Raw genomic sequence first — 27387 nt, 5'->3', positions numbered from 1 at the left:
TTGTCTCAACATCTCCATCGGTGGCTTTTTATCTGCGTTGTATTCTGTAGTGCTTGTAGCCGGTAGCTAAATCACTTACAAAGCTTTGCTTGAAGTGAATCTATTTTGTACACGATCTAAACAAGTATGTAAATTACGAGTTGCTGATTGTATAGTTGAGGATACACATATGTATGAATATTTTGTTATAGAGTTATTATTGTTACTTGGCCTTGTCTTGACCGTAGTAAGTATTTTTGAGAATTAGATGAGAGTTGTTTTGGGGAATCTTTCGGGGTGTTTTCCTAATGAGAGAGTCAAAGCCCCCGGAGCACCAGACACTTCAATGAAGCTATTTCAGAAGCATCGATACACACAGAACTCTCACCACATTCTTGTAGATGAAATAGAGGATCATGTTTGCCAGACGAGAGTAACACCAGTGGCCGTGGACAAGCAGCAGCTTCCTGAGGTGTTTAAACCTGGAGACGGCAAAGTCACTGGACATCACAGCCTGGGGAACATACAATCGTTGCTAGTCATTAAAAGGGAAAAGACAAAACAGACAAACATGTGTCTCCCTCTATTAGTTCCTCCTGGAAAGTGAAAGCATAAACCTAATGGCTACTATGATATCACATAGATGCTAATAGGACCACACACTGTCTTATGAGCTTATGGACTTAGAAACGAAGATTGAGTAAGAACAGTGAGAGAGAGCTTGGAGTTCAATCATACGGAATCAAACAGAGTTAGCTAAAGAGAGCTGCATGTCTACAGGCCGCTGAGGGTTTGGTAGTGTTCTGTATGGGATGGATGTAGGGGTCATTACCTGCATGCCCTCCTGACCACATATCCCCACGCCCACATCAGCCACCTGAATCATGCTCACATCGTTGGCCCCATCACCTGAATGAACAGAAACAAGTCCACGTTTAAGTACATGTACAAGGCGTTTCGTCAGATTTAATCTACATTGCCCACCCCCCACAGTCGGTATTATATTTTGTCTAACAGTTATCAGCAGGTCTAACAATAACCGCTCCCTCTCTGCAATCCAACTCAGGCTTCGACTTGACGTTTAGTTTTAGGAAATGAAATGAGAAAACTTCTTAGCGTAAAAAGTAATTATTACAGACAATGAGAGGGAACTCATCAGGCCAAGTCCTTACCCACTGCCAGGGTCATAACGCCAAGCTGGTCCCGGATCAGCCGGACCACCTTGCTCTTCTGCAGCGGAGTGGACCTGCAGCAGATGACTGCCTTACATCTCCGGCTCAGCTCCAGGAAGTCACTCCTCTGCTCCTCCTGCAGGGCCCAGTCCAGGGTCCGTCCGTCCAGAACCAGGACGAAGCCTCCCACACCGCCTGAGGAGGACTCTCCAGGATCCCCCGCTGCAGTCCCTTCAGTCAAACCGTCTGCACTACGCTGCACTTCCAGTTTGAGCTCCTCGAGTAAAGCTGCACATGCATCCTGATGGGTGGAAGAACTCCATGATTACTGTTGCATACGTTTACTTTAGGAAGATAGGGGTCGCTGTGGTAAGGATTTTGGAAAAGGACTTCTCAACCACTTCTACGGAGATTGGGATATTTAGCTTCTGGAGTATTCTAATGTGTAATTAAACGCATATTTTTGTGATTTCAATATTTTGATGCATTTGTAGTTTTCACAAGAAAGATCTTTGGACACTTTGGAATACTGTGAGGACCAGAGTGTTGAATGGGAAGACACTCTCCTCATTGGGAACGTTCAGTCTCTGAGAACAACATGTCTATTTTTCCATTGACTTGGGAGAGCTTTGGCATCGTATATTATACATCTAGATATTGAGGAACTGGTCCAATCTTCCCAAGATAAAGCAGACTTCCCAAAGTGATCCAAAAGATATGCATGCTATATCTTAGAAATATCTTGAAAACAGCACAATTGATAAGATTCATTGTTTTGTGAATATGAAAAATGTGACAGATGACATGACTGAAGGGATATTGGAAACTTGGGGAGTTGCTGGTGATGCAATTTGGAGAAAAGCCAGACGGTCAAAACACATGAAATTCGCTAAACGGTTGACTGTCATCGGACAGCTGGTTCTTGTATTTATATACACATAGGGCCAAATATTACAATAGATAACATGTAAAAAAAGACTAAACACTGGTGCCATAGGTTTGAGAATCCTTTTTGTCCAGACCTTAACATTACCATTCAAAATGACATATCAAATGAAATGTAATGTTTGCAGTAGTCACACAATGCAGTGAAATGAACATTACATTTGGCCAGTAGTCGTGTAGTAGTAGTAGTAGTACTGACCTTGCTTCCACAGCTGGCTGTCAGCAGTTGGTCGTTGGGACAAAGGAGCTTGCAGGCGTAGGCGATATTGATGGCCGTCTCTTTCTTGTCTCCAGTGAGGATCCACACTTTGATCCCAGCCCTCTGAAGAGCTTCGATGGTGTCTGGGACCTCCTCCTGCAGTCTGTCCACGATCCCCGTGGTGCCTGTACACACACACACACACAGATAGAGAGACACAAAGTACTTTAAGTACTGCTGCTCCAAGCTCTGATGTGCATGCGGTCATGTCTGCGCTGAGCGGCTCTCCTACCCAGCAGGGTGAGGTTGGTCTCCAGTCTCTGAGCCGCCTCCAGCAGCAGCTCCTCTCTGTGCTCGATGCTGCTCTCTGCCAGCAGCTGTCCCTTCAACCACCCTGCATACTCCTCCTCTTCCAGGACCTGCTCCAGACACAGAACACGCAGCAAAACCAGACTGGAAATGATCTTTTGACTGGATGTTGTCATCATACCACCAACATGTATGATGACAACATACAGTTCTCAAATGTTTCCAAAATAAAAGTCCCTGTAGCGTATCTCTGGAGACAGAATCCATTCATTTGTGACTGTGGCTCAGAGGTAGAGCAGGGTCGGCCTTCAATCAGAGGATCCCCGGCTCTGCTGGTTCATGTCGATGTGTCCTTGGGCAAGCCATTTAACATCAAGTTTCTCCCATAGCTGTGCCTACGGTGTGTGAATGGTGTATGAAGGTGAGCTAGTCCTGATGGGCAGGTGGCACCTTGCATGGTGGCCCCTGTCATCAGTGTATGAATGGCTGAATGATGACATGTACGCCTGTATGGAAAGTCTGAGCTTCACAAGTATCTACAGAGGACCGGCATTCATAACCACACCGCCATTATCCAAGAGAATTAAAAATACGTCCTTTTAGGAAATGTTATAACCTTAAATTCAGAAACAATTTCAAAGATCCGTGGAACCCGTTAAACAGAGACGGCAGGATTGACGTTGGTTTTGTAGTCTACCAAAGACTTCTATCAAGCACAAATGAAGTGAATGGAAATGGCCGCTACAACATTGTTACACGTTTCACAACACAAACGCTACATTTTGCTTTGATGTAATGGTTGACTAGTTTTTCAGTTTTTCATCTCATGTCTGTTTTAGAGGCTCAACCCTCAGTGCTTCATACCCCAATGACACAGAGTCAAATAATGTGTGAGAAAATGTGCTTTTTGGATAGTATGGTAATTGGTAGGTGGACATGTATTTGCATAGAGCCTCTCTCGTCTTCCGACTACACAAAGCGCTTCACACACACACTACACTGGTCAGCATTCACCCGTTCACACACATTCCTTCACTGATTCCATGCAAGGTGCCACCTTGCCCATCAGGCATCTAATTCTAACTCACAATCCCACCCATTCATACACTGATGCACAGCCATCAGGAGCGTTCTGCTATTAGAAGACGACCCGCTCTACGTCTGAGCCACAACACCGTCCTGAAGCGGTACCTTTTTAGCGATGCAGAGCGTGCGGAGGCCTTCTCTGGCATAGCCGTCTAAATGATTTTGGGTTTGTTCTCTGATGTGACTGTAGATCTCCTGAGCCTGCTCTGAACCTGAACAAAACAGAATGACAGTGATACAGACAGACAGTGCTGTTAATATTATTATTATTATTATTATGTTTCGAACACAGCATTCTTCAGTCACATTCCTCCTGTTAATTACCTTTCGGTGTCTCAGTCAGGTCCATGATGACGGAGTCGGCTCCCTTGGTATAAACCACCACCTGTCCTGTGAGCGGGTGGCGGACCACCACCGACATCTTCTTCCTGTTGGAGTCAAAGGGAAGGATGTGGAGTAGCTGGACAGCCAATGATCCGATTCCCGGAAGATCCACCAGCAGGCTCTCTGCAGAACGTCCCCTCAGGGTGCAGCGGTACGCATGGGCTGCATGGACCAGAGCCGCCTCATCTGGACTCTCCGCCTCATACAGCAGTTCATCATCAGTGGCACTCTCACAATCCACGTCTCCGATCAGGTCCTCGACTTCCTGCCTGGCCCCCTCAGGGTTTGTCCTTGCACCCTCGATAGTATCTTCTATCTCTCTGTCCTCCGTCTGTCCAGCATCTCCTCCACTCTCCACTCTGGAGGATGATTGGACTTCACACCTCAGGTTGGAGGTCTCCTGGTCGCTTTCTTGGCCTGGTTCTGACCCGTCTGTGGTGCTGTTAGTGGGTGTGGAGAAGGTGAAGGAGCCGGTCTTACCCCGTGAAAACAGCCTGCTGGTGAAGCTGCGAGGGCTTCCTTTGATCTGGGGAGGGGACAGGCTGGAGAGCGCTGAGAGAGGAGAGAAGCTGAGGCGCTGGAACATCACCTTGATTTCCTCCAGGGACTTGAGAGGTGTTCGAGTCTCAGGCACCTGCAGTGAAGAGGAATACGAAGAGAACATTGGATCAGCTTTGGCAAGGGAACTCCTGAGCTGAACTGCTCAGTAAGGTTTTAGTTAAAATGTTTTTTGAGTTTTTTGTATTTGTACCGAACCATCACAGAAGGGGGTCATAGTTTGGTACGCGCAGCCGCACACAGTATACCAGTGGTGGGCCGTGTGTTTTATACCTGGGCCTTCAGTGCTGTCCTACTACAGTTCAACCACCTCCTAATAACCTCATTATGATGCCACAGCTACGGTTATTTGTTTTGTGTAAAAGCTGCATATTCACATAACAAAATTAAACGTTACATTAAGCTCAACACCTACAATACACTAACTGCAGAATGCAGATACATGATGGGATGCTTCGTCATTAACGGACAATGCATATAGTCAAAATCAATGTAATTAACACAATGACAAGAACAAACTCACAAGAACCAGTCTCATATATTTATATGACAACAAAGCATAACAAATCAATCCAGCAACACTGCAGTGCTAAAACACACATTCTGCTGCACGCTAAAGAGCACGGGTCATTCAAATGTTATTCACATCAGAGGGAACAACATTAACCATATCATAAAAACATCACCATAGATAAATGAACACAGTAGCAATGCTACTGCAGATGTAAAAAAACAAAAGCAGTTCAGTTACCAAAGCTGCTGTTCACTTAAAGATAAAGTCCATCCTCCTTTCTTTGATTACAAAGAGTTTAATACTGAGGTTGTACAGTATATCGGTGTGGTTCAGGTCCAGTAAGAGGTCCTCCTGCGAACGTGTTCGTTGAGTTGTAGATGCACTCGGGTTGAAAAAGTTGTCAAAAGCACCGTAGCTTGTAAGTGTCCTGTCATGCTCTGGTGTCTTGTTGCTGTCTTGGTTAGCAAACTCAGGTTAGCAAATCCAGCGTAGCTCCAAACACCAAGACGCTCAGTCGCAAATAAAACGCATTCCCAGCAATAACGTGTGTTCAAAAGTTAAAAAGCGCAAGGTCAGCGAGGAAACATTTTGCCATATGCTGTCAGCAACATTTTGTGATCTACTCACCACGTGTCGAGGCTGGCTGGGCGAGGACACCACCACGCTGTTACAGATGGCCAGAGCGAGGAAGAAGTCCGTGATGTAGGTGAGCTCCAGGCTAGACGGAGTCCCAGAGGAGCCGTCACTCAGAGCCAGCATGGGAGAGCAGAACCAGTTCAACTTCCTCACCAGCTCAGGGTCTGGTACCACCTCCTTGGTCTGAACGGACAGGGAAGCAGCAGGCGCTTATCCATCATGAAGGACAGCACAGCTCACGAGTGTGTTAATGCACTTAGATTAGGGTTATGGGAGAAATGGTTTGCTGCATTCATCTTATATTGACAGGTAGCCATAGTGCATGTAAACAAACTTCAATTGCGAACTGCAATAGAACTTAACTTTCAAATGAATGAAAAAAGCTGTGACTCTAACCAACCAGGAGGGCCGAGGGCTTCCCATGAAGACACGCTGCCCTACGCTCCACATGATATATGCAAATGAAAGGAGAAAACAACATATACAAGCTGACAGGTGTCGGCCATTGGAGCAGAGAGGACGTTAGCTGTACATTTGTCAAGTGGTTATAAATGTACTGTGTTGTTTTGGAAGTCCCTGTGTCTCTCTTCTCAACAGCTGGGTAGAGTGAGTGGGTTAGCCCTGAAGTGAGCATCGACCCAGAGACAAAACATCCGGACCACGGAGCGGTTAACAACATGTTTACGACAAGGCGTTGAGTTATCAGGATCTTTTTTAGAATGGTAGAATCGTTCGATTGTCTGTTCATTCGTGAGCGAGTGTGCACCTCTGTGTCTGTCTGCGGCTAATCTCGCTTCATGCTGCAGCGATTCGATTTTTGGTGCCTGGTTCTGGCTGCATGCTCAAGGACCTCCCGTGGTTGGCTAACAGCTGATGGAAGTACTAGTACACAAACTGCTGAACCTCTAAGCACTTCAAACTGTTTGACAAGACCGTATGACTATTTTATACTTCAACTTCTAGCCGATTGCCTGTATTCATCACTGCTTTCAGGCCATTGGTGTCTTGACAGGGTGTTAGCCAATTGATGGTTATACTCATCAATCACACAGCACAGTAGTGGTCATTTCACACATAACTCTCTGAGATTTGCACTCTACTGAGCGCAGATCTCAGATTTGTTTAAGTTACATTACATGTTTACAAGGCTTGAATTTGAACTTGAAGTCAATGTGGAAGATTGTATTATTTGTAAAGAAAGAGCAGTTTATTTATTGACTGTATCCAATGTTGTGTTGGTCTATTACATACAGAATAATGTATTGCTTGTGTTTAGTTAATATAGAGAAAATAGGGAACTCATTGCATACTGAATTGTAATTGCAATATTGGTCAAAATCTAATTATTTTCTTATTCTATTCCAGTGATGGTGTGTGAGTACGTGAGAGTGAGTGTGTGTGTGAGTGTGCGTGTGTGTGTGAGAGTCTGACCACGCGACTGCAGAAGGCACTGGTCCTGTGCTGGATGTGATTGGACGGTTGGTCCTCCTCCTCCTCCTCCTCCTCCTCCTCACCAGTGAGTGTGTGCAGAGACACAGAGCTGTGTTTGCAGCTGAGGGAGCGACTGCAGCCCGACTTCAGAGTCACAGAGCGACCGGCCGCCTCCATCTTCTCCGCCTCATACACCTCCAGCCTCCGAGCTGACACAGCAACACAAACGGAGACCATTTACATCACAGGACCAAAACATGGATATGGATATGGATATATATATATATACACACACACACACACACACACACACACACACACACACACACACACACACACACACACACACACACACACACACACACACACACACACACACACACACACACACACACACACACACACACACACACACTCTCACACACACACACACACACACAGTTCAGAGATACGAGCAGTCAGACCATCAGACACGTTCATTATCCACATTATCTGAGCCAGTTTACTTTGTCTGTAAACTCTTATGGATTTGTGTGCAGTAACTATATTAATAATAATTGCCCTTGTTCTCTCTTTCAAATAAGTTTGACTAACCTCTGGGGCTGTTAACCACATAGTCTAATCATCTGACTGCTCGTGTTTTTAGACCTTGAATATTATTCATAGAGTATAAAAATAGCACAACACACAGAACAGTGCACAATAACCCCAACCCCAGAACATCCAACAAACAAACACAGAAAAATAACCCAGTAATATTGAATAACTATAATAAAAAAAAATAAACAAAAGTGACAGATTTAAAACTAAATAGATATCAAACAGTGAGTTAGGATCACACCAACTTCTAATTTGTTTGTAACAACTGCTCTGATTCTTCACTACTGTGAAAATAAGTCCAACAGAGGTAAATGAAGGTCATATTATCCGTTCTTACCATTTTCCTCATGAGGGTATTCAACCCCATAGATACTGCAGCGGCGGAACACCATCTTGTTCTCTGTCAGAGTTCCGGTCTTATCAGAGAAGAGGTACTGGATGTGACCCAGGTCCTCGGTGATGTTGAGGGCCCGACACTGAATCCTGCAGTCCAGCTGCTTGTTGTAAAAGGCCAAGTCATTGTGGATGAAGTAGATCTGGCCCAGTTTCACGATCTCAATGGACACGTACAGAGAAATGGGGATCAGCACCTGATGGACAGAAATGGATTATTAAACGAATGGTGCATTTATGGATATGACGAGCACAAACTCGACCAACCTTGATTGAAAATGTTCAATGTAAGCGCACGAGTTTTAGCTTTTCCTATTGAATAAGACCCACTGTGAATTCCACATATCAGTCATTTAAGAAAATACAAAAAATACAAATACATTTTACACATGTTTTCCCTTTCTCAAAGAAATGTGTCTTTCACGTTTGGGTTGGGCTCTAAAAAAACATGATAAATTGTTAGCCGACACATGTACCTGTTCAGGGATCAAATTATTTCCATTACTGTTCAAATTGTGTGGAAGTATTGAAGGTTGCGTGGTGTCGTTACAAAAGTGTCACAACCAACTCCGCTCTCCCCTACATGTATTTCAAAAAGTTCCTGTTTCCTCCCGTCCACACTACAACACAACCCCAGTGTTTTCAAACTTACATAACGTCGGTAGCATTTTCAAACGCCTCCTTTTTTGAGGTTCTAAAAACTCTTGAGTAGTGTGGATGTTCGGCGTAAACGTAGCAAAGGATATGCGTTTTGAAAGGGAAACGTAGTCGTGTGGATGTAGGCTAATAAACACGACTACATCGCCTCAACGTCAACTGCAGGAGCAACAGGAAGCTCTCACAGTGGCAAACGGCGGTTTTCACCAAAAACATTGACACCGAGACGGGAGTAGAGGAATATGACGCACGTGAGAAAGGAACACAATACTGCTGCACTTGTATGTAAGCATTAGTATGAACGGTTATCGGCAGATTTACAGAATGACGGCTAGCTGGCTGCTAATGTTAGCACACTAGCCTGCCAGGAGCACATAGCAACTTGGTAAATGGTAAATAGACTGTACTTATATAGTGCTTTTCTAGTCATAGCGCTTCAACACCACATGTCATCATTCACCCATTCACACCCTGATGACAGTAGCCACCATGCAAGGTAGACACGCAATGTGTTATTTGTGCGGGGTGAGCTTATGTTTGTATGTGTGTGCAGCAGCGCAAAGATCAAACAGCGTGTGTGGTGATTGTGAAATACTCTCTCAGCCAGTCACATTGCCGGTTGGAAAAAGAGGCTATGATGTGGCCTGGTGACCGGATGTCTTCTTCATAAACGAGCAGAATATGGAATCATAAGCAGTCTGACGTGTGGAGATGTCTGCATGTGTATGCTAGCAGCCTGGTGGTGTTTTCAGGCGCTGTAATGAAGGTAAACACAGTGGACTGCCATGGGCAACGGCTCTGTGGATTTATCAACACATGTGTCCTGCTGCTGAAGGAGAAGCTGCTGCTGTGTTTATTCATGTATATATATATATATATATATATATATATATATATATATATATACATGCTGCAAACATGGGTAGTGATTTTTAAATAATGATTATCATTCAATGGGTTTTATTTTCCATCTTAATTGATCCATTTTTTGTGTAAAGCACTATGGCCTGCATTTCTTGTCTGAAAGGTGCAATACAAATGAGTTATTATTATCAGAATTATTAATGTTATCGTTATTTTAATTAATGTCGTTATTACCATTATTACATCAACGCAAGACCTTTTTTAACGATATGCTATCTTCGGTCTGCATTCCTGAACTTCCACAGGAGCCCCTGCACTCTACTGTTAAAGTGATATGTGACCTTATTAGTGTGTCATATAGCTGACAATCTACCCATTCATATGTATTATATAATATCCTAGTCATGAGCAGATTGAGCGATCATGAGTGTGGCCCGTGTTTTCATGCTGCTATGGGGATCCAAGCAACATGTGTGCATCAAGTTGAAGTTCTTTTCCCACTCAGTCCTGATATGAGAGAGGAGGATGTTAGAATGTCTTATTGCTTCTCAAAGTGGTTGCATATTAAATATCGGTAGTATTCCTGCTGGACAGTCGAGGTGTTGACCCCAAACCTCTGTGAAGTCAGAAAGGACTGCTGTAAGAGTTACTTCGGTTTTTTGGTTCTCTTCATCAGTTTTGGCTTCTGTCCATTTCTGCTCATGAAGTTGCTGTAAGCCCATAGTTGACTTCACTTTCACCAAAAAATGACATTTCACTTATTAGTTGGATTACTCTTATGAGCTGTCAAATATGAAACCTTCAGATTTGTAATAAATGCATGACCCTCAATCCTACGTCTATATAATCCATTGAAGCAATCCGAAAAATAAAAAGCGTTGGATCTATAATTGCAGCTAATAAGAGACTTTAACAAGACTGCAACAATGCAATTGTTAACCTTGGACTGAAATGGTTAACTGTGTACCTGCAGCACAATGATCATGGTCCAGAAGACATAGAATCCGGCCAGGGCAGGAGACGTCTCCGTATCAACCTGAAAGACCGGGTCTTTGAGGTTCTTCAGCCAGACGCCATGACCTGAAACACACCAAGACACCAGAGCAGCTCGAGATTAAAGCTGGACATAGTTCACACTGGACGTGTCCACGATTCCTCGCCAGCTCCCAGTCTTCAGTGATAGTTTCAGCGTCTGCTCTATTCCCTCCGTGTGCCATGAGCAAATCTGGCAAGAAAACGCTCCAATAACAGACTACAAATGATTGGTTGTATATAGTGTGAACCCGGCATCAGCCTCTGGAGCGTTTACTGGCTCTTGGTCAGTGTCTTTTTGGTGACTGGTTTTAATGGCTCTCAAGTGGTCTACATGTGCTTTCACACGCTCAGCTATACCCTGCAGTAATACTGCTGTTACTCCTCGCTGACTTGTGAAGCGAGAGCAGGGTCGGTACTCACCTATGGCAGCAGTCAGACACATGATGATGAGCAGGAGCACACACCACAGGACGTCTGTGTTCAGATGCTTCTCCAGCTGGCTGCGCTTATACCTAGGCCCACTGTTGTTCATCATGGCTTTAGTCTCATGACCTAAGTCACACAGGAAGATAAAAAACAGTATACGTCCGTTATACAGGAAGTATATCGGCAAACAAATCCCCACGTATGATGAAAGACAATGAAGACTAATGTCCACACTAGACCTGCATGGAGATCAGTGGAGAGTAAAAACAAGAATCTGGAGAGGATTCCAGGGAGGAAGTCCTTCCACATCCGACCAACAGGGGGAGAGGGAAGTGGAAAACTCTCTGGCTTGACATTCACTCAAGAGGAGAGGATTGAAGAAAAAGATGAGGAACTCAAACAGAGAAGACAAAAGGGTGAGTGGACTGGAAAGTCCATCGAACAGATCAAACTACACAGAGGGAAGAGCTCAGAGCTACTTTTGAGGAGCTGATTAAAAAGTCAGGAAAAGATCAGATCAGCTGAGGCAGCTGGAAGTTACGATGAATAAAAAAAGTCCTTCAATCAGAGGATCGACGGTTCGATCCCCGAACAGAGTGCACAAACAGTCCATGTGGACATTCGTGGAGTGAAGTGAGTTCACATTCCCTTTGTGTTCTAACTTAAGTGTTTCAAACATGTGCTGTATTCCTCAAAGTGAAAAGTCACACTGTGACAGGTGTTCTGCTCTTACCGGCGTAGACCACCATGCCCACCACAGTCTCAGTGTTGCGGATGGTGCAGCTCCTCAACAGGAGGTTGCCGTTATGGAGGCCGACTCGAGCCCCACTGGGGTGCTCCCTGTGGAACAACGTGCACACACACACACACACACACACACACACACACACACACACACACACACACACACACACACACACACACACACACACACACACACACACACACACACACACACACACACACACACACACACACAGCTGCATAACATAATCCAGTTCTAGCCACTGACAGGTCTATCTAGAAGACAGAGGTGGCCCTGCCGCATTGCTTTGTGGGAGATAAAAGCAGGTGCTATTGACATCGTTTTCCTTCCATCAAGCTTGTGATCACATCTTAATTGTCTCACTGTCTTCATGTATAAAAGGCGCAAGTCCTAAATGCGTCATTATCTATTTTCAAAACATGAAATTCTATAGGGAAATTCTCATGTCACCTCTGAATTTGTGACACAGTGCTTTGTCGAGCAGTAATGCTTCATGCCACTAAATGTTTTATTCTATGCATTTCAGTCTGTTTTGTAATATGTCAATGCAGGTTTATTTATAGGCTATTTACAGTGAGTTAGCATTGAAAAAGCAAGATCAATACTATATCATTAATACATAAACTGAGAATATTTTAGATTTCTCAGAGCCGTTATAAAATGATTACAAACGTGGCTTTTGTTGGCTTTTTGATGGTGTGACCCTGTGACCGAATGGTTTTATTGTTCTTAGACAATTAATATCTATTAATCCAGACTCGTGTATGACAGTGCTACTGCCTGAAACATTTCAACAGGAAGTACTTAAACAAAGCCCAAATGTTTTTGTTTTGTTTCCACTTGAGGGAGCTGTCCTAATGCAGTCTTAAATGAAGACGGAGATATTACACAGGATACAAAACAACCACACGGGGCCAATAAATACACTGCACAGACTGTAAGTCCTAATCCATATATCGAGGTCCCGGCAGTGTGCACTGACTACATGTGTGGGACGTTAGAATAGAAAGGGACTCACATGTAACCTCTAAACCTGCCGAGGTCGTTATTGGGCTTCTCACACTCGACACAACAGTGGAAGCTCTCAGCGGTGAACTCCTCTCCCTGGAAAACACCCACAGATATCAGACAGGGACGGCAGAGCAGAGATGCGGAAGTATAACAGATAATCCTGCTGCCAGTCGACGCCACGCTTTATTCTACAGCTGTTTTCTGAGGAATATGTCAGTTAGCTTTTCATTAGTTCTTTAATATGAATACATATTTTTCTACTCAACTCTACTTTAAGAAAATAAAACGTATCTACTGCATGAAATCATTATTAATACATTATAGAACTCACTTCCTGAAATACAGACCAAATGAACATCTCCACCATAACAATACATCTGGTAAATACTTAAATGAACAATCTCAATCATTAAGGACTTTGCAAGAAGGCCTACACATTCACCAAGAGATCAAATCTGCTTGTTTTATGTAGATCACTCAAATCCTCCATCCAAACTAAGTAGTAGAGGAGGCCACCTGTGCTGGTTCTGGTCCTACAGAGGCTCGGGGCATTCTAAGAGCACACATTACACACAATCTACAGAATTCCTCGAGAAGAAGCTGCATCAGAGGTGAGCTCCGGAACACCTAAAAACCAGAAGAGGTCCCGTCCTAAGGGGGACAGCAGCGGCCTGTCCTCCTCGGACCCCTCCACCATGTTCTGGCCTGTCCTGCAGGTTTTGCCGTTGAGGCATTTTAATCAGAACTTCAATAATGGATTTTTTCCAATAAAGTGAGAATATTATTTTTTTTAAAGATAGTGAGATTTGGTAATGGTTTATTTCAACCAATCACTCTTTGTGGTATATCACATGCACAGTGCTGTGGGTGTTTTCAGAGCTGATGAATTACATTTGTTGTAGAACATGAGATCTTACCTTTCCCTATTACCATTAACAGGCTGGTTAATAAGATTGCTCTTTGTTGAAAATGACATTGACAACAAGAATTGCATTTGAAGAAACACACTTTTTCTAATTGTAATGAAGTAAAATGAACAATATAAAAGAAATCCAAATGTATTATTACCTGCAGTGGGAGGTCTGACACCACCTGTCTCTGTTTCAGGTTGGTTTCTCCATCCAGGTTGGCGGTGTCAATGTAACAAACCCCCCGTGGGTCAGAGGAGTACAGCAGCAGCATGTCAGCTGGGATGATGTCATTACAGGACAGACGGACAAAGTCTCCGACTCGCACATCCTTCCAGCGCTGGTCAACGTAGGCTTTCTGCTCGCTGTGGACAGACACCGACGAGAACATGACACAGCGGAATATCGCACACTAACAAGAGCAGGACGGTTCCTCTATGGAAACAGCCCAATCATGGCTAGAAGTAGAGAGAATATAAATATTTATTTTGTGCAGAATGACACAGTTATGCCATAAATCAATGAAAAAAAAAAAAGGAAATACGCAAGTTGAATTTCTTTGATAATTTAATTTAAATGTCACGTGACTGTTGGTCTCAGCCAAATCAATCATGGCTTCCCAGTTGTGCTGAGGAGCTCAGAATTGAATGAGCAAACGGTTCATTTGATTTTAATATTAAATGAGGTTTTGCTCAATATCACAATTCTAAGCTTTGATTTGATTGGTTTTCCTGATGGGAGTGCTCTTCACACATGATATGTTCAAAGACTGTCGGAAGGTTCAAATCTGATGACAATGACGGTTTTTACAGCTTCTGGCTGTGATAAACGGCAATAAACGGCGTAATTTTGGTTTGGTTTTAACTCCTTCGACAAAAACATTTTACCTTACACAACACAGGAGTAGGTGTTCTACGTAACAGATTATGGCAGCGGTAGACCAGCATTGGCTGGAAGTTATTAGATCCATTATGATTCCTGCTGAAGTATGAATGACCATTACTATTATTTTACACTGTAGAACTTTTATTGGCTTTTGACCATGGAAGCAGTGTCGGCCTTTAACACTATAACTCCTGGCGGTATTTGCCAACAGGGAGTCTGCTGCTTCTTAAAAGCTCAGAGAGAAAAACACCCCCCTTTGTTGACAGGCATTATCGACACATGCACTGATTATAATGCCTGGTTAATTATTACATTCACAGTCAAACACCCTTTACAGGCAGGGCAGGAGAATTACTGGAACTCTACCATTATGTACAATGTGAGGTCATGAGGTGATCCAAGATAAACATTTTGATTGCAATCTAAATATAGTCTATTGATATAATGTTGTGTCAATAGTTAGTGTCAATAGTGTTTATTCCTATATAGACTGTTATTGCACTTAATTAAACTTACAATTGATGTGTGAATGTCTAATAATTTATTTTAGCTTTCTCCTTGACATCATAACTATTTGTGACAGTGTTGAGGTCGAGACCATCTAAACCCAGACAAAGTCATGACCAAGACCAGTTGGAGTCCCAAACTGCATGATGAAATGTGGAACATGCAAATCATAGGCACTGAAAGATCCACATTCCCAAAAAAGCACCCACAGAAAACTGAAAAGAAGAAAGCTCTCCATTCACTTTTATTGCCATATATATACTGTATATAAAGTGTACTGTATGTGTATATATATATATATATATATATATATATATATATATATATATATATATATATATATATATATATATATATATATATATATATATATATATATATATATATATATATATATATAAAGTGTACCATGAGAGATGTCTCGTTTTTATGAGCAACAAATACAAACAAACACTAACTAATTTGATGTTTTTTGGGGTATTTTCCCTTCAAAGGCCTTCCCATTGGCCCCAAATTTCAGAATCCCTTTTCAGTTCTTTAAAAAAGCAGTAATGCTCTCCAGTACGACTTCAGACACCAGCAGAGCTACGAGTGAGAACAGACAACACAAAACCGAGAGGAAACGAGTGAGTTGACCACATGTGTGTTACCACATTTATTGACCCATAATCTAGGGTGTAATATACTTTAATTTGTAGTGTAGTTTGTAGTGTTCATTTTAAAGTAATTTTAATGTGTGAGATCAAGACCTGTACAGTTGTAACCAAGTCTGAAAAACAAAACTTCTAAAACTTTCCACGAAATGTGTCTGTTTGAGTTTATAGGGGAAGACTTTAGAGGAAGATCTTTAGTATCAAGCATGATCTTTCATTATTAAATACTACTATAATACTTTGTCGTATTTTCTGTAACCATGCAACCAATCTACTTCCTGTTTACACCGGCACCTGCATGCCCAGTGTACATGAATAGTCACGTGCACTCTGGCCAGAAGTGACCTACAATCCTTTATAAAAAGGTCCATTGACTGATTGGTTGTTGAACTTCTGCTATGTTGTCGAAGAGCAGCCACGAAGTCTTGATTGGTGAAAGGTTTAGCAACATAAAGGAAGGTTAAAGTATTTTTAACAGATACTTTTGTAATTGTAGGTTTCATACTAGTTTACGTCCACTGGTAAATTATGAGATTTTGGGCTATTTTGCCTCCATTACACGTCTTTTTCATAGTGGAAAGAAAACATCCAAAACACACATTTTGGTGATCATTCTACTACACTTTCTCTCTTTGTGTCTGTAGATTTCTCATAAATTCACCATGTCTATTTGCATATTTAAACACAACATTTCAGACGACTTGTCTTTATCAACTGAGAAAGTTTCATGGTGATGTCCTTCAAGTCATTCTTATTTACCCTATTCACCTGTAGTGCCTTGCAAAATGTATAAAATTGTACAATCAATATCTTTAAAGGCAGTTTTCTCAAAATAATTTCTTTCTCATACTCAAGCCAATATCCACTTGAGTAGTACATACACCAAACTTTCCAGTTTCATTCCTATCTATGTACTGAAGGTTTTTACAGAAGGGTTTGTTCATACATCATTCATAGCCTGATTTATATAAAACTATTCCTAAAAACATGGAGAATTTCTTTTTTTAATGGTTGTTCACAGTATGTTCTAAGTCATGGAGTGATACAAAGGGATCTCCAAATTGCCTCTGTAAAACCCTTTAATTCTAATATGTCAACAAAATACAATTTTTTTTTTACCTGGCTTTATCAAATGTTCAGATTTCTGTTCTGGAAATGTATGCAATTTGCAAAAATGTGATAAGATAATTGGTCATTTGTATTTTTCGACATTTTCACAATACTTCACAATATGGAAAATAAGATGCACACAACTGAGTCACAACTATCCTTCTTGGATGACGCTAAGGGGAATATAAAGTCCCACAAGAAGAAGATAGCTTAGACTGAAAGCAACATTTAACTTACCTGCTGTAAATGTGGCACAGAAGCCTATTGATAGAACGATCCGATTTAAACCTGCGGAAGTCTTCCCAGATATCCTTGACAGCAGTCAGTGACAGCACCAGTATGATAGGAACCAGAGCGATCTCTGGCTGGAAGGCCTCCACTACGGGAACAAAGTTCAGAGCAGCCAGGCAGATGAAGTAGATATTGGCAACGCGATGGAGCTGCTCGAACAGATTCTTGGGCAGGAAGGAGAAGAGAGAATACTTTGTGGTACGGATCTTGTTGCTTTTATACAACTTCAGGAGTTGGCTCAGTTCTTCATTCTCTGTGGAGGAAGGTACTACTGTCCTCTTCTTCCAGAGGCGATCCAGGGAAGAGTGAAGACGGGACGGACAATCCAATCTATACATGAGACCACCGCTCACGTGGATTATCCCCCTGCTGGTCTGTCTTCACTAAGAAGCCTTACCTACCTGCAACCGTTCTCCAGGTGTAACTTTTCTTCGACATTCATGCAGATCATTCTAAATGTGGAATATTTTCCCCTGTCCCTCTGAAGTAAAGACACGGAAGTGGCAGGCGAGGTGGGAATGGGGGAGGGGGATGAATGGATGGTTACTACCTCCTCTAAAAGCTATAAACAAACTCAAGGTGCAGGTTTTACAGCCATCTCGAGAGACGAATTGTGAAACCAGATAAAGGAGAAAAAAAAGGTGCGGTCATTGGCTCCCTGCCAATCCTTTCAGATCTGAGCCGTGGACAGATGGATATATCCACGAGCAAAATTGAACAGCATGGTTTGATGAATCTTCCTCATGATATAATATTACTGTACAACTAACATAACGAAATGATGGCTCCTCCAACTGATACAAACGACTGACGTAAACACACCAAACAGTTATGCCGAGGTTTCCACTACAAAAATGGTTTCGCTAAATGGAGGAAAGCGTTACTTTCTTGTACCACACAGATGTCATAGAGGCGAGGTCAGGATGGATGGTGGGTGTAAAACACAGGATGTTAACACTCAACACTGGGTTTTGCAGCTTATATCCCGCACCTGGTTAGAGTGGGAGGTCCAGATGTCTGTATAGAAGCTGTGCAGGACATCTCTTTCCGTGTGGATCACCAGGTACTGAGGGCTCCTCAGGGTCTCCTTATTTAACAGCTTTGTTGACGGGACTTTTTTTTACCAAGAGAACGCTTGTTTGTGTCCAGGAATTTGCCATCAAGAGTCATCCAGAAGGACCCCTTGTAGGGCTTGTTCTTCTAGGCTGACTGGAGGCTAGATGGGATGGGCAGAGCTGGCTGTTGGCAGCTGGCTGTGTGGTGTGATGTATCAGAAGGGACCAGGGTGTTGTTGGGCTGGGTGCAGGGTGTGGCAGAGACGATGGAGGAGAACATTTCTTATCATCTATAAGGCAGATAAGCAGACTCACCCACAGAACACTTGCACCACGTTGTTGTTGATCTTCCTATCGAACAAGTAGCGCCTGTAGTCTTCCAGGGCATCTTTGATGGCAATAACAGTGAGGACCACCACCAGAGGAATCATTGTAATTTCTTTCTGAAAGGCTTCAACAACCGGGACCCAGTTCAGTAACACCAGGAACAGGAAGTAGAGATTGGCAGCCCTACAAAAGGAAGGCCAGAGCAGCAAGTTAGTATGTAGAAACTACAAAGAAACAGAAGCAGTGGAAGTACAACCATGTGCTACCACCATTTCCATTCGTATAAAACACATTAATCACACAAATAGCTTGATGACACACTAATCTGGCTTTGTGACACAAACCCTGCTGAACAAAGCCAGGCAGCGTCTTCAACCCACAAATACACATCTGACCTGTGGAACTGCTGGAACAGGTTCATGGGGATGAAAGTCAACAAGCTGTACTTGGTAGTGCAGATGGCATTGCCCTTGTAGCTTTTGGAGACCGCTTCGAACCCCTGTTGGGGGGGGCCATGGCGAGCGAACACAGTTCTCTGCTTCCCACTCGCCCTCCGTGGAGAGCTGTGGGTGTCCAGGGAGGTTTTGCCGGGCAGGCCATCAGGGGCAGAGTACCAGCCTCTCCCGGAGCCTCCTGCCAGCAGCCGCCGACAGCGATGTCGCACCCAGTGGAGCCGCTCCATCTGCAGAGACGCTAGCTGAGCTGTAAGAGTGGCTGGGCCCCCTCCTCTGTGCTCCACACTGGACTTTCACAATGTCCTCATCCTGCAAAGAAAGAATATAATAATGTGTTTCTCTAGTTTGTTCTTATAGGCAAGTTTAAAGGATCAGTCAGGTGTTCTTCTATATATTTAAAATTCATACCATTAAATCTTACACTGGACCCTTTTTGGAGAAGCGCAAGTCGATTTCTTATGGGCCGCTCTGAACGTTTGATCATGAAAATTGAAAACGGCAGACGCTTTGTATCATTATCTTGGATTTCTACAAGCCATCAGAATGATCCGCTGTCTGGGGATGGGAAATGTGATGGTAGGACAGCGCTAAGTAAATAATATGCTGACAGTTAAACCATGCACCGTACAATGAGAGGCTGTGTCACTCCCCTTCCAATGGACCACCATCGGACCTTTTTGGCATAACAATATGTACGGTGGTCAAAGGCGAAGACAAATGATTATTTGATCCAGTTTGAGGTTGTGCATTGAATTACACATATGGTGTTTGTCAAATTTTGCACTTCAACAAAAAAAAAAACTGTTGAAGTATAAGACAATAGAAAATAGAAAAGACTAAACACCCAAAAGTCTCGTAAGTGACGTGTCTCGCTGAAGCTACGATGCCCGTCTTTTCATACACAACTAGAATATTCTCGAACCATGGCAGGACTCTAAAAACTGGAACAGTTCCATATGTATTCAGAAGTTGAAGATATTTAAGATGATCAGATGAGGGATCAAACGCTCTGCCCTTCAGTTTGTGTAGCTCCTTGTAAGGCGCTGTTCTAACTGCGTTCCTTAATGACATTTCCCCATAGTTAATTATGCTTTTGTATTGAATGTAGGCTAACCCAAATTCCACTGCTATAATCGTAACATGACAATACAGTGTAAATAATAAAGATGCAAAAAGGAGTCTACTTGCAGCTTTTCCTAGCCTCATCCTCTTGCATATCAAAATATGATTTAGTTGCTGCAAATAATTTGCCATTGTTGAGCGTCTGAGTGCAATATAGTGGCTGGCTAAGTAATTAAACACTCTTCCATGCCAGTGGGTGGCAGTAGGTAGCGCAATAATGACCGTGTTCATTTAAAACAGAATTAAATGATGCAAGGGAGAGGTTGCGGTGACAAGACGAACAGCGATGGAGAAATATTTGAAAAGGAAGAATGCAGACTCTGAACTGGGCCCTGGACAAAATTCGAACCCAGATGAAAAGCCTCGTATGAGTGGTGGTCAAAAGAAAAAGGAAACAGTGAGCTTGAGACAATACAGCAAACGTCATCTTTTGTTTGGATTTACTTTCACTTTCATCGAAACAGGCCTAGGGTTTCACACTGCAAGGATCAACAAATTGAGAGACTTGACATGAATCGGTCAGTATATATGCTGTATTATGCTACAATGTGTCATTTTGTAACTTTTTTGGTTGTTGGTGTGCCGTGGGATCTTTTTAATGTAAAAAATGTACCGCGGCTCAGAAAAGGTTGAAAAACACTGCTTTAAATGGTTCCAGGGACTGAGTGTCACGAATTCCCCTTCATATTAGTTTGTTTTCATCCTGTCTGCTTGTTTTATTAACTCTCCTGTCATTTCAGATCTTACCATTCACCTCTGATTCCCCTCACCTGGTCCTCCACACCCATCTCACCTGCAGCCCATTCCCTCATTAGCCCTCTCTATTTAGGTCCCCTCACTTGCACTTGTTCCCTGCCAGATTGTCTTGTGTGTTAGTGCCAAGTTCTCCAGCGTATCTTTATATTGTTCTTGTTCTGCCTGTTCCGACCCTGTCTGCCTGTTTTTGACCTTGGATTTCTGCCTGCCCCTTATTGGATTTGTTTGCCTGTTCGGACTGACCTCCTGGTTTTGACCCTGCCTGAAAACAAGTAAAAAACTAACTTGTATTTCTTGTCTCCGAGTTGTGCTTTTGGGTTCAAGTATCTGTAATCCTTACACTTTACAGGAAATACTAGCAGAGTTGCAGCCGAATAGAGTGGACAAGCATTTAAAGAGCTCCACTCAAAGCGCTTTAACACTACATGTCATTCACACCCATTCATACACTGATGACAGGGCTTTCGTGCAAGGTGCCACCTACCCATCAAGACTAACTACCCATTCAAACAAACGTTCACACACACCGATGACACAAAGGACACGTCGACATGAACCGGACGAGCTGGGGATCGAACTGACTGAAGGACGACCCGCTGGACCTCTGAGCCACAGACACCCATGTGTGACACATGCCGTTGCCTCGTCCCTTAAACACCAGTGATCTCTTTTACAGAGGAACCAAATCCGCTGAGGCAGCCTGTATGTTTACCGCGGTCAAGACCCAGACAACGTATCTGGACCCTGGACCTAAAACCGATAGATAATTGAGAATTATTGTATTTTGACGGAGCACTTCAATATTAACCTGCGCAGCTTTTCCAGCCTTTACGGTACTCGTTCAGCGGTCCAGGAAACACACCGACCAATTATATGCGTTGCATCACGTGATGCTACTCAGCCAATCAGGTATGTGTATTCTGATAAACTTTCCGACTCGAGTGTGATTCACACACACGGGAGAGACGGACGAGAGACCGAGTAGTCAGAAAATGTGTGTTAGGTGAGTACATGACGTCACATGATGGAATGTTGACAGCGAGACCAGAGTCTTTAACCTTCAGACCAGAGTCTTTAACCTACAGACCAGAGTCTTTAACCTACAGACCAGAGTCTTTAACCTCCAATGGACAGATTAAAACCAGTATGTCTCATATGCAGTGGTGGGCTGTCGGGGCCTGCAAGGCCTTCTCTGCTGGCCTAAACAGAATCACAAAGTTATAGCTATTTTATAATTTTTCTTAAATACACTACATGTATTATAATTTATACAAATATTTTTCCCATTATCTTCTCATTGCACAGCTACTGTCTTCCACAGTTGCTCTGCTTCCAGTGCAGCTTGTTTTAAGTAGAGCTTTTATCCAATCAGATTTCACCTCTGTGTCTCTAGTAAGAAGAGAGGCCCGAGGCCTGCAGACTCACAAGTGAATCCATGTGCAGTTTTAAGTGAATGGGGACGATAATGTTGATTGTCACAGTCTTCAACCAATCAGATCTTTAGTTTGACATGTTGGGCGTATTCTTTGACGTGCCAGAGCTCCTAGCTGGCCTAGCCATACGTGACTGGTCAGTGGGCTAGCGTGACATGTTGGGCGGTGACAATCCCAATATCTGCTGCCTCTGCCGAGAGGACATTTTCAGCCCTCAAACGAAGCAGGTGCTGCCGTGAGCCCCTCCGCCGCCCCAAAGCACACACAGGCGGGTGCTCTCACAGAAGCCTCGCGCAGCAGTCCCAGTCAGAGCAGAGAGGAGATGCAGTCTCGGCATATTCTCTGCAGTTAGTGTATTTACAGGTGTTAGCTTCATTTTTACACGAAACAAATAATAACCGTAGCTGTGTTTCAGCTGCAGGACAGCAGTGAAGGCCCAGTTATAAAATGCACGGCCCGCCACTGCTCATATGTTCAGAGACCGTGGCGATTAATAAAAGCGGTAATGTGAAGCGCCGCTACGAGACAAGGAACACATCTTTTGAGCAAACGTACCCACTCAATATGATCAGAATCCTAACACGTTGATTCATGTCCAACAATGAAGTTAACAGAGAGGAATAAAGCTGAAATATGTGGTTTCAATAACCACAGATAAAGTCCCTGCACACAAATGTATCTTTTCTGAAGATAAAAATCTAATATCGTGGCTTTTTTGGGTGACATCACTTCACACCTGAATTGGCATACATTAAAAGCTGCAAATAAATTCAGTTCAGTTTTCTAAAATGAAGTAATTTATTTTAAGATGCACATTTTTTTTAAAGCTTTCTGTTATGTATTTTTTTTTTTAATCCAGCCCTTATATTACTTGAAATGAGAGAAGATAATTTATATATTCTTAGACTATGTATATGTATGTGTATCTATGTACGTATTATAATTCATCCAGTTCAATTTGAAAACTGACAATACATATTGTTGAGGTATTATTAAATTGAACATTCTATATTTGAAATGACAGTCAGTTGTTGACTACATTACAGACGTTAATACAACTGTTAGGCTACATCAATATATATGGAACTAAATCATAGCGCAAGTTAGACATTATTGTGATGTTCTGGACCTTTCCGTGAGGAAATTCTCTCCAAACGGACCTTGGTGAATATTAATTGAATACCCCTTGGATAGATAGACCATAAATGAACCCTTCCTTCATGACTCATCCTCAAATCACATCAGTGCAAACAGGATGCACGTTTAACCGCAAGACTCAACTCGAACTAACCCTGTTAACAGAGATGGGCAGCATTTCTATTACTTGTATTTGAAATACGTATTTCAATTACTTTTGAGTATTTTGTAATTTGTATTTGATAGGGCCGATACAAAATCTAACGTAATTTGTCACAAAATACTTTAGAGTGGAGTAATTTTGTATTTAAAATACTCAATACTTTCTCCACCACTCAAAAAACAGTTCACGAGTTCAGTCTTCAGATCTTCAGGTTGAGGTTCAATGGATTGTCTGTCAAGGTAAATATTTTATCTGAGTGTGACAGATGTCAACTAGCTTGCACTAGCAATTTATGTCTGGGTCTGGCTACATAGCCTATTGTATACACATGGTGATGGTTATAATATCAAGGAAGCGATCGATGCTAACATGCTAATAACGCTAGCATTGCTGTCTAGGCTAGTGTATAGCCAGTGTTTAGCAAGTTAACTTATCAGTCGAGTAGCTAAACTAGCTATAGGAAGAGGGAGACTGGGAGCTTGTATGTTCATGATAACCTTATCAAGAGACGTCTGACCATCTAATCTTGCACTGTATTACAAGTTATGCTGTATCTCCTCAATGTGAATGTCATAATGCTATATCAATTACTGGCACAAAATATACAGTGGGTAAGGAAAGTATTCAGACCCCTTTAAATGTTTCACTCTTTGTTTCATTGCAGCCATTTGCTAAAATCAAAAAAGTTCATATTATTTCTCATTAATGTACACTCAGCACCCCATCTTGACAGAAAAAAACAAATGTAGAAATGTTTGCAAATTTATTAAAAAAGAACAACTGAAATATCACATGGTCATAAGTATTCAGACCCTTTGCTGTGACACTCATATTTAACTCACATGCTGTCCATTTCTTCTGATCCTCCTTGAGATGGTTCATTGGAGTCCAGCTGTGTTTAATTAAACTGATTGGACTTGAAGAGGAAAGGCACACACCTGTCTATATAAGACCTTACAGCTCACAGTGCATGTCAGAGCAAATGAGAATCATGAGGTCGAAGGAACTGCCAAAGGAGCGCAGAGACAGAATTGTGCCAAGGCACAGATCTGGCCAAGGTTACAAAAGAATTTCTGCAGCACTCAAGGTTCCTAAGAGCACAGTGGCCTCCATAATCCTTAAATGGAAGAAGTTTGGGACGACCAGAACTCTTCCTAGACCTGGCCGTCCAGCCAAACTGAGCAATCGTGGGAGAAGAGCCTTGGTGAGAGAGGTAAAGAAGAACCCAAAGATCACTGTGGCTGAGCTCCAGAGATGCAGTAGGGAGATGGGAGAAAGTTCCACAAAGTCAACTATCACTGCAGCCCTCCACCAGTCGGGGCTTTATGGCAGAGTGGCCCGACGGAAGCCTCTCCTCAGTACAAGACATATGAAAGCCCGCATAGAGTTTGCCAAAAAACACATGAAGGACTCCCAGACTATGAGAAATAAGATTCTCTGGTCTGATGAGCCCAAGTTTGAACTTTTTGGCGTTAATTCTAAGCGGTATGTGTGGAGAAAACCAGGCACTGCTCATCATCTGCCCAATACAATCCCAACAGTGAAACATTGTGGTGGTAGCATCATGCTATGGGGGTGTTTTTCAGCTGCAGGGACAGGACGACTGGTTGCAATTGAAGGAAAGATGAATGCGGCCAAGTACAGAGATATCCTGGAAGAAAACCTCTTCCAGAGTGCTCTGGACCTCAGACTGGGCCGAAGGTTCACCTTCCAACAAGACAATGACCCTAAGCACACAGCTAAAATAACAAAGGAGTGGCTTCGGAACAACTCTGTGACCATTCTTGACTGGCCCAGCCAGAGCCCTGACCTAAACCCAATTGAGCATCTCTGGAGAGACCTGAAAATGGCTGTTCACCATCCAACCTGACTGAACTGGAGAGGATCCCCAAATCCAGGTGTGAAAAACTTGTTGCATCATTCCCAAGAAGACTCATGGCTGTACTAGCTCAAAAGGGTGCTTCTACTCAATACTGAGCAAAGGGTCTGAATACTTATGACCATGTGATATTTCAGTTTTTGTTTTTTAATAAATTTGCAAAAATTTCTACATTTCTGTTTTTTTCTGTCAAGATGGGGTGCTGAGTGTACATTAATGAGAAATAAAATGAACTTTTTTGATTTTAGAAAATTGCTGCAATGAAACAAAGAATTACAATTTTAAAGGGGTCTGGATACTTTCCGTACCCACTGTAGTTCACAGTTAGCCAGGCTATGACAGTAGATGTCCATTTGTTCATATCTGGAACTCTTTTAGCTACATCAAATTTCAAAACTTACCTGAAGAGACTTCACCCTGACAGTCTTGATGATTTTGAAAGGCACAAGACAGAGTGTAGGCCTAATTATAGTGGCAAAAAGACACACACCCTATAAGCAGAACCGCCTTTTTCAACACACCGTAACACAGGGTAAACTTGATTCTCTCATTACTTCGTACATAGTGAAGGGAATGCATCCTTTGTCTACAGTTGAACAAACTGAATTTGTTGAATTGATTCATGGATTAAACCCCAATCTGACAGTGATTTCCAGACGTACACTGCAAAGGAAAATAGAAGCAGATTTCAATGCCAAAAAAAGTGATCTGAAAGAGAAACTGAAGACGGTGCAATATGTTTGCATATGGAGATATGGTCCACTAGCAAGACTAGCTTCATGGGTGTAACAGCTCACTGGATCAAGCCAGATTCAACTGAACGTGAATCAGTCTTTCTCGCATAAAGTCCCATTAATGAAAAAAATATATATACATAATCAAGTTGTCTTTTAATAGCTTTGCTTAGTTACACTGACATTCTCTTCCTTGTTGTGGGGTTCACCAGAGCTTTGTGTACATTATATAAGGAAAATACAGAAAAAAGTATTTCCTATATTTTAAATACAATATACATGTATTGTATTTTTGTTACATTTTCTGGCACCAGTATTTTATGTTGACACATTTATTTGAGGGGTATTTTGTATCAAAATAAATTTTGATGTATTTTTGCCCATCTCTGTCTGTTAACCCATGTTGTCTAATCAGTGGTTCTCACTGAAAGAGTCTCCACCATCACAGCCCATAGACATGCTCATGGTTCAGCTGCTGTGATGCTGCTCTCTGGGAGCACACAGAGCTGAATGCTGCACAGTGACCTCTCACCACCTTAGGGATCAGAATCTGGACCACCTGAAATGAAAATTGTTGTGACATGTCCACAGCAGCCTCCATTGATGTTCGCCTTTATGCTCATTGTTCACCATTATCGACATGCCTACACACCCACATGCACGTCTCTTCCTGAAAAGGGAGCTGTTTTAAGGTGTACTCACACCAAACGCGATGCGGTCATCGCGTTTGGTGTGAACACACCTTTAGGCTCATGGGAGAAGTTTGCCCTCCGGGCGGCAGAAGGGTTTGTTCCTACCCAACCCCCCCCATCCCCCGATCCGGGTTCGTCGTCTCAACTCTAGGAGTAAACTTCTCCTATGTGGCCATCTCAGTCCACGGCAGAAATAGTGAAAGACAGCACTTACCTCCGCTGTTAGTTCCCGTCTTCAAGTAGAGCAACAACCGTGTGTCCTCGGTCACATCCCTGTTTGAGGCAGCCTGCGGCACAAAGCACCACGGGTAATAC

At 42.7% G+C, this 27387-nt stretch overlaps 1 protein-coding gene across 1 annotated transcript in view; it reads right to left on the bottom strand.

Moving 5' to 3' along the window:
* The window catches only part of atp10d (ATPase phospholipid transporting 10D), a 32610-nt gene that overhangs the window by 5016 nt on the left and 207 nt on the right, over nucleotides 1–27387 (bottom strand). The window contains exons 2-19 of the mRNA XM_079174342.1: nucleotides 27287–27359; nucleotides 19097–19465; nucleotides 18690–18884; nucleotides 14034–14238; nucleotides 12973–13058; nucleotides 11922–12028; nucleotides 11183–11314; nucleotides 10695–10807; nucleotides 8151–8403; nucleotides 7214–7422; nucleotides 5774–5965; nucleotides 4015–4708; nucleotides 3796–3902; nucleotides 2588–2714; nucleotides 2296–2480; nucleotides 1152–1452; nucleotides 812–888; nucleotides 368–493 (exon numbers count right to left, since the gene is read on the bottom strand). Of these exons, the coding sequence (XP_079030468.1) occupies nucleotides 368–493; nucleotides 812–888; nucleotides 1152–1452; nucleotides 2296–2480; nucleotides 2588–2714; nucleotides 3796–3902; nucleotides 4015–4708; nucleotides 5774–5965; nucleotides 7214–7422; nucleotides 8151–8403; nucleotides 10695–10807; nucleotides 11183–11314; nucleotides 11922–12028; nucleotides 12973–13058; nucleotides 14034–14238; nucleotides 18690–18884; nucleotides 19097–19383 (3396 nt within the window). The 5' untranslated portion in view covers nucleotides 19384–19465; nucleotides 27287–27359. The remainder of the gene's footprint in view (nucleotides 1–367; nucleotides 494–811; nucleotides 889–1151; nucleotides 1453–2295; nucleotides 2481–2587; nucleotides 2715–3795; nucleotides 3903–4014; nucleotides 4709–5773; nucleotides 5966–7213; nucleotides 7423–8150; nucleotides 8404–10694; nucleotides 10808–11182; nucleotides 11315–11921; nucleotides 12029–12972; nucleotides 13059–14033; nucleotides 14239–18689; nucleotides 18885–19096; nucleotides 19466–27286; nucleotides 27360–27387) is intronic.

Source organism: Pholis gunnellus (genome assembly GCF_910591455.1).
Source record: "Pholis gunnellus genome assembly, chromosome: 15".
In the NCBI taxonomy this organism is placed as follows: Eukaryota; Metazoa; Chordata; class Actinopteri; order Perciformes; family Pholidae; genus Pholis; species Pholis gunnellus.
The sequence above is the reverse complement of the archived record's forward strand: the minus strand, read 5'-3'. Positions and strand labels throughout refer to the sequence as shown.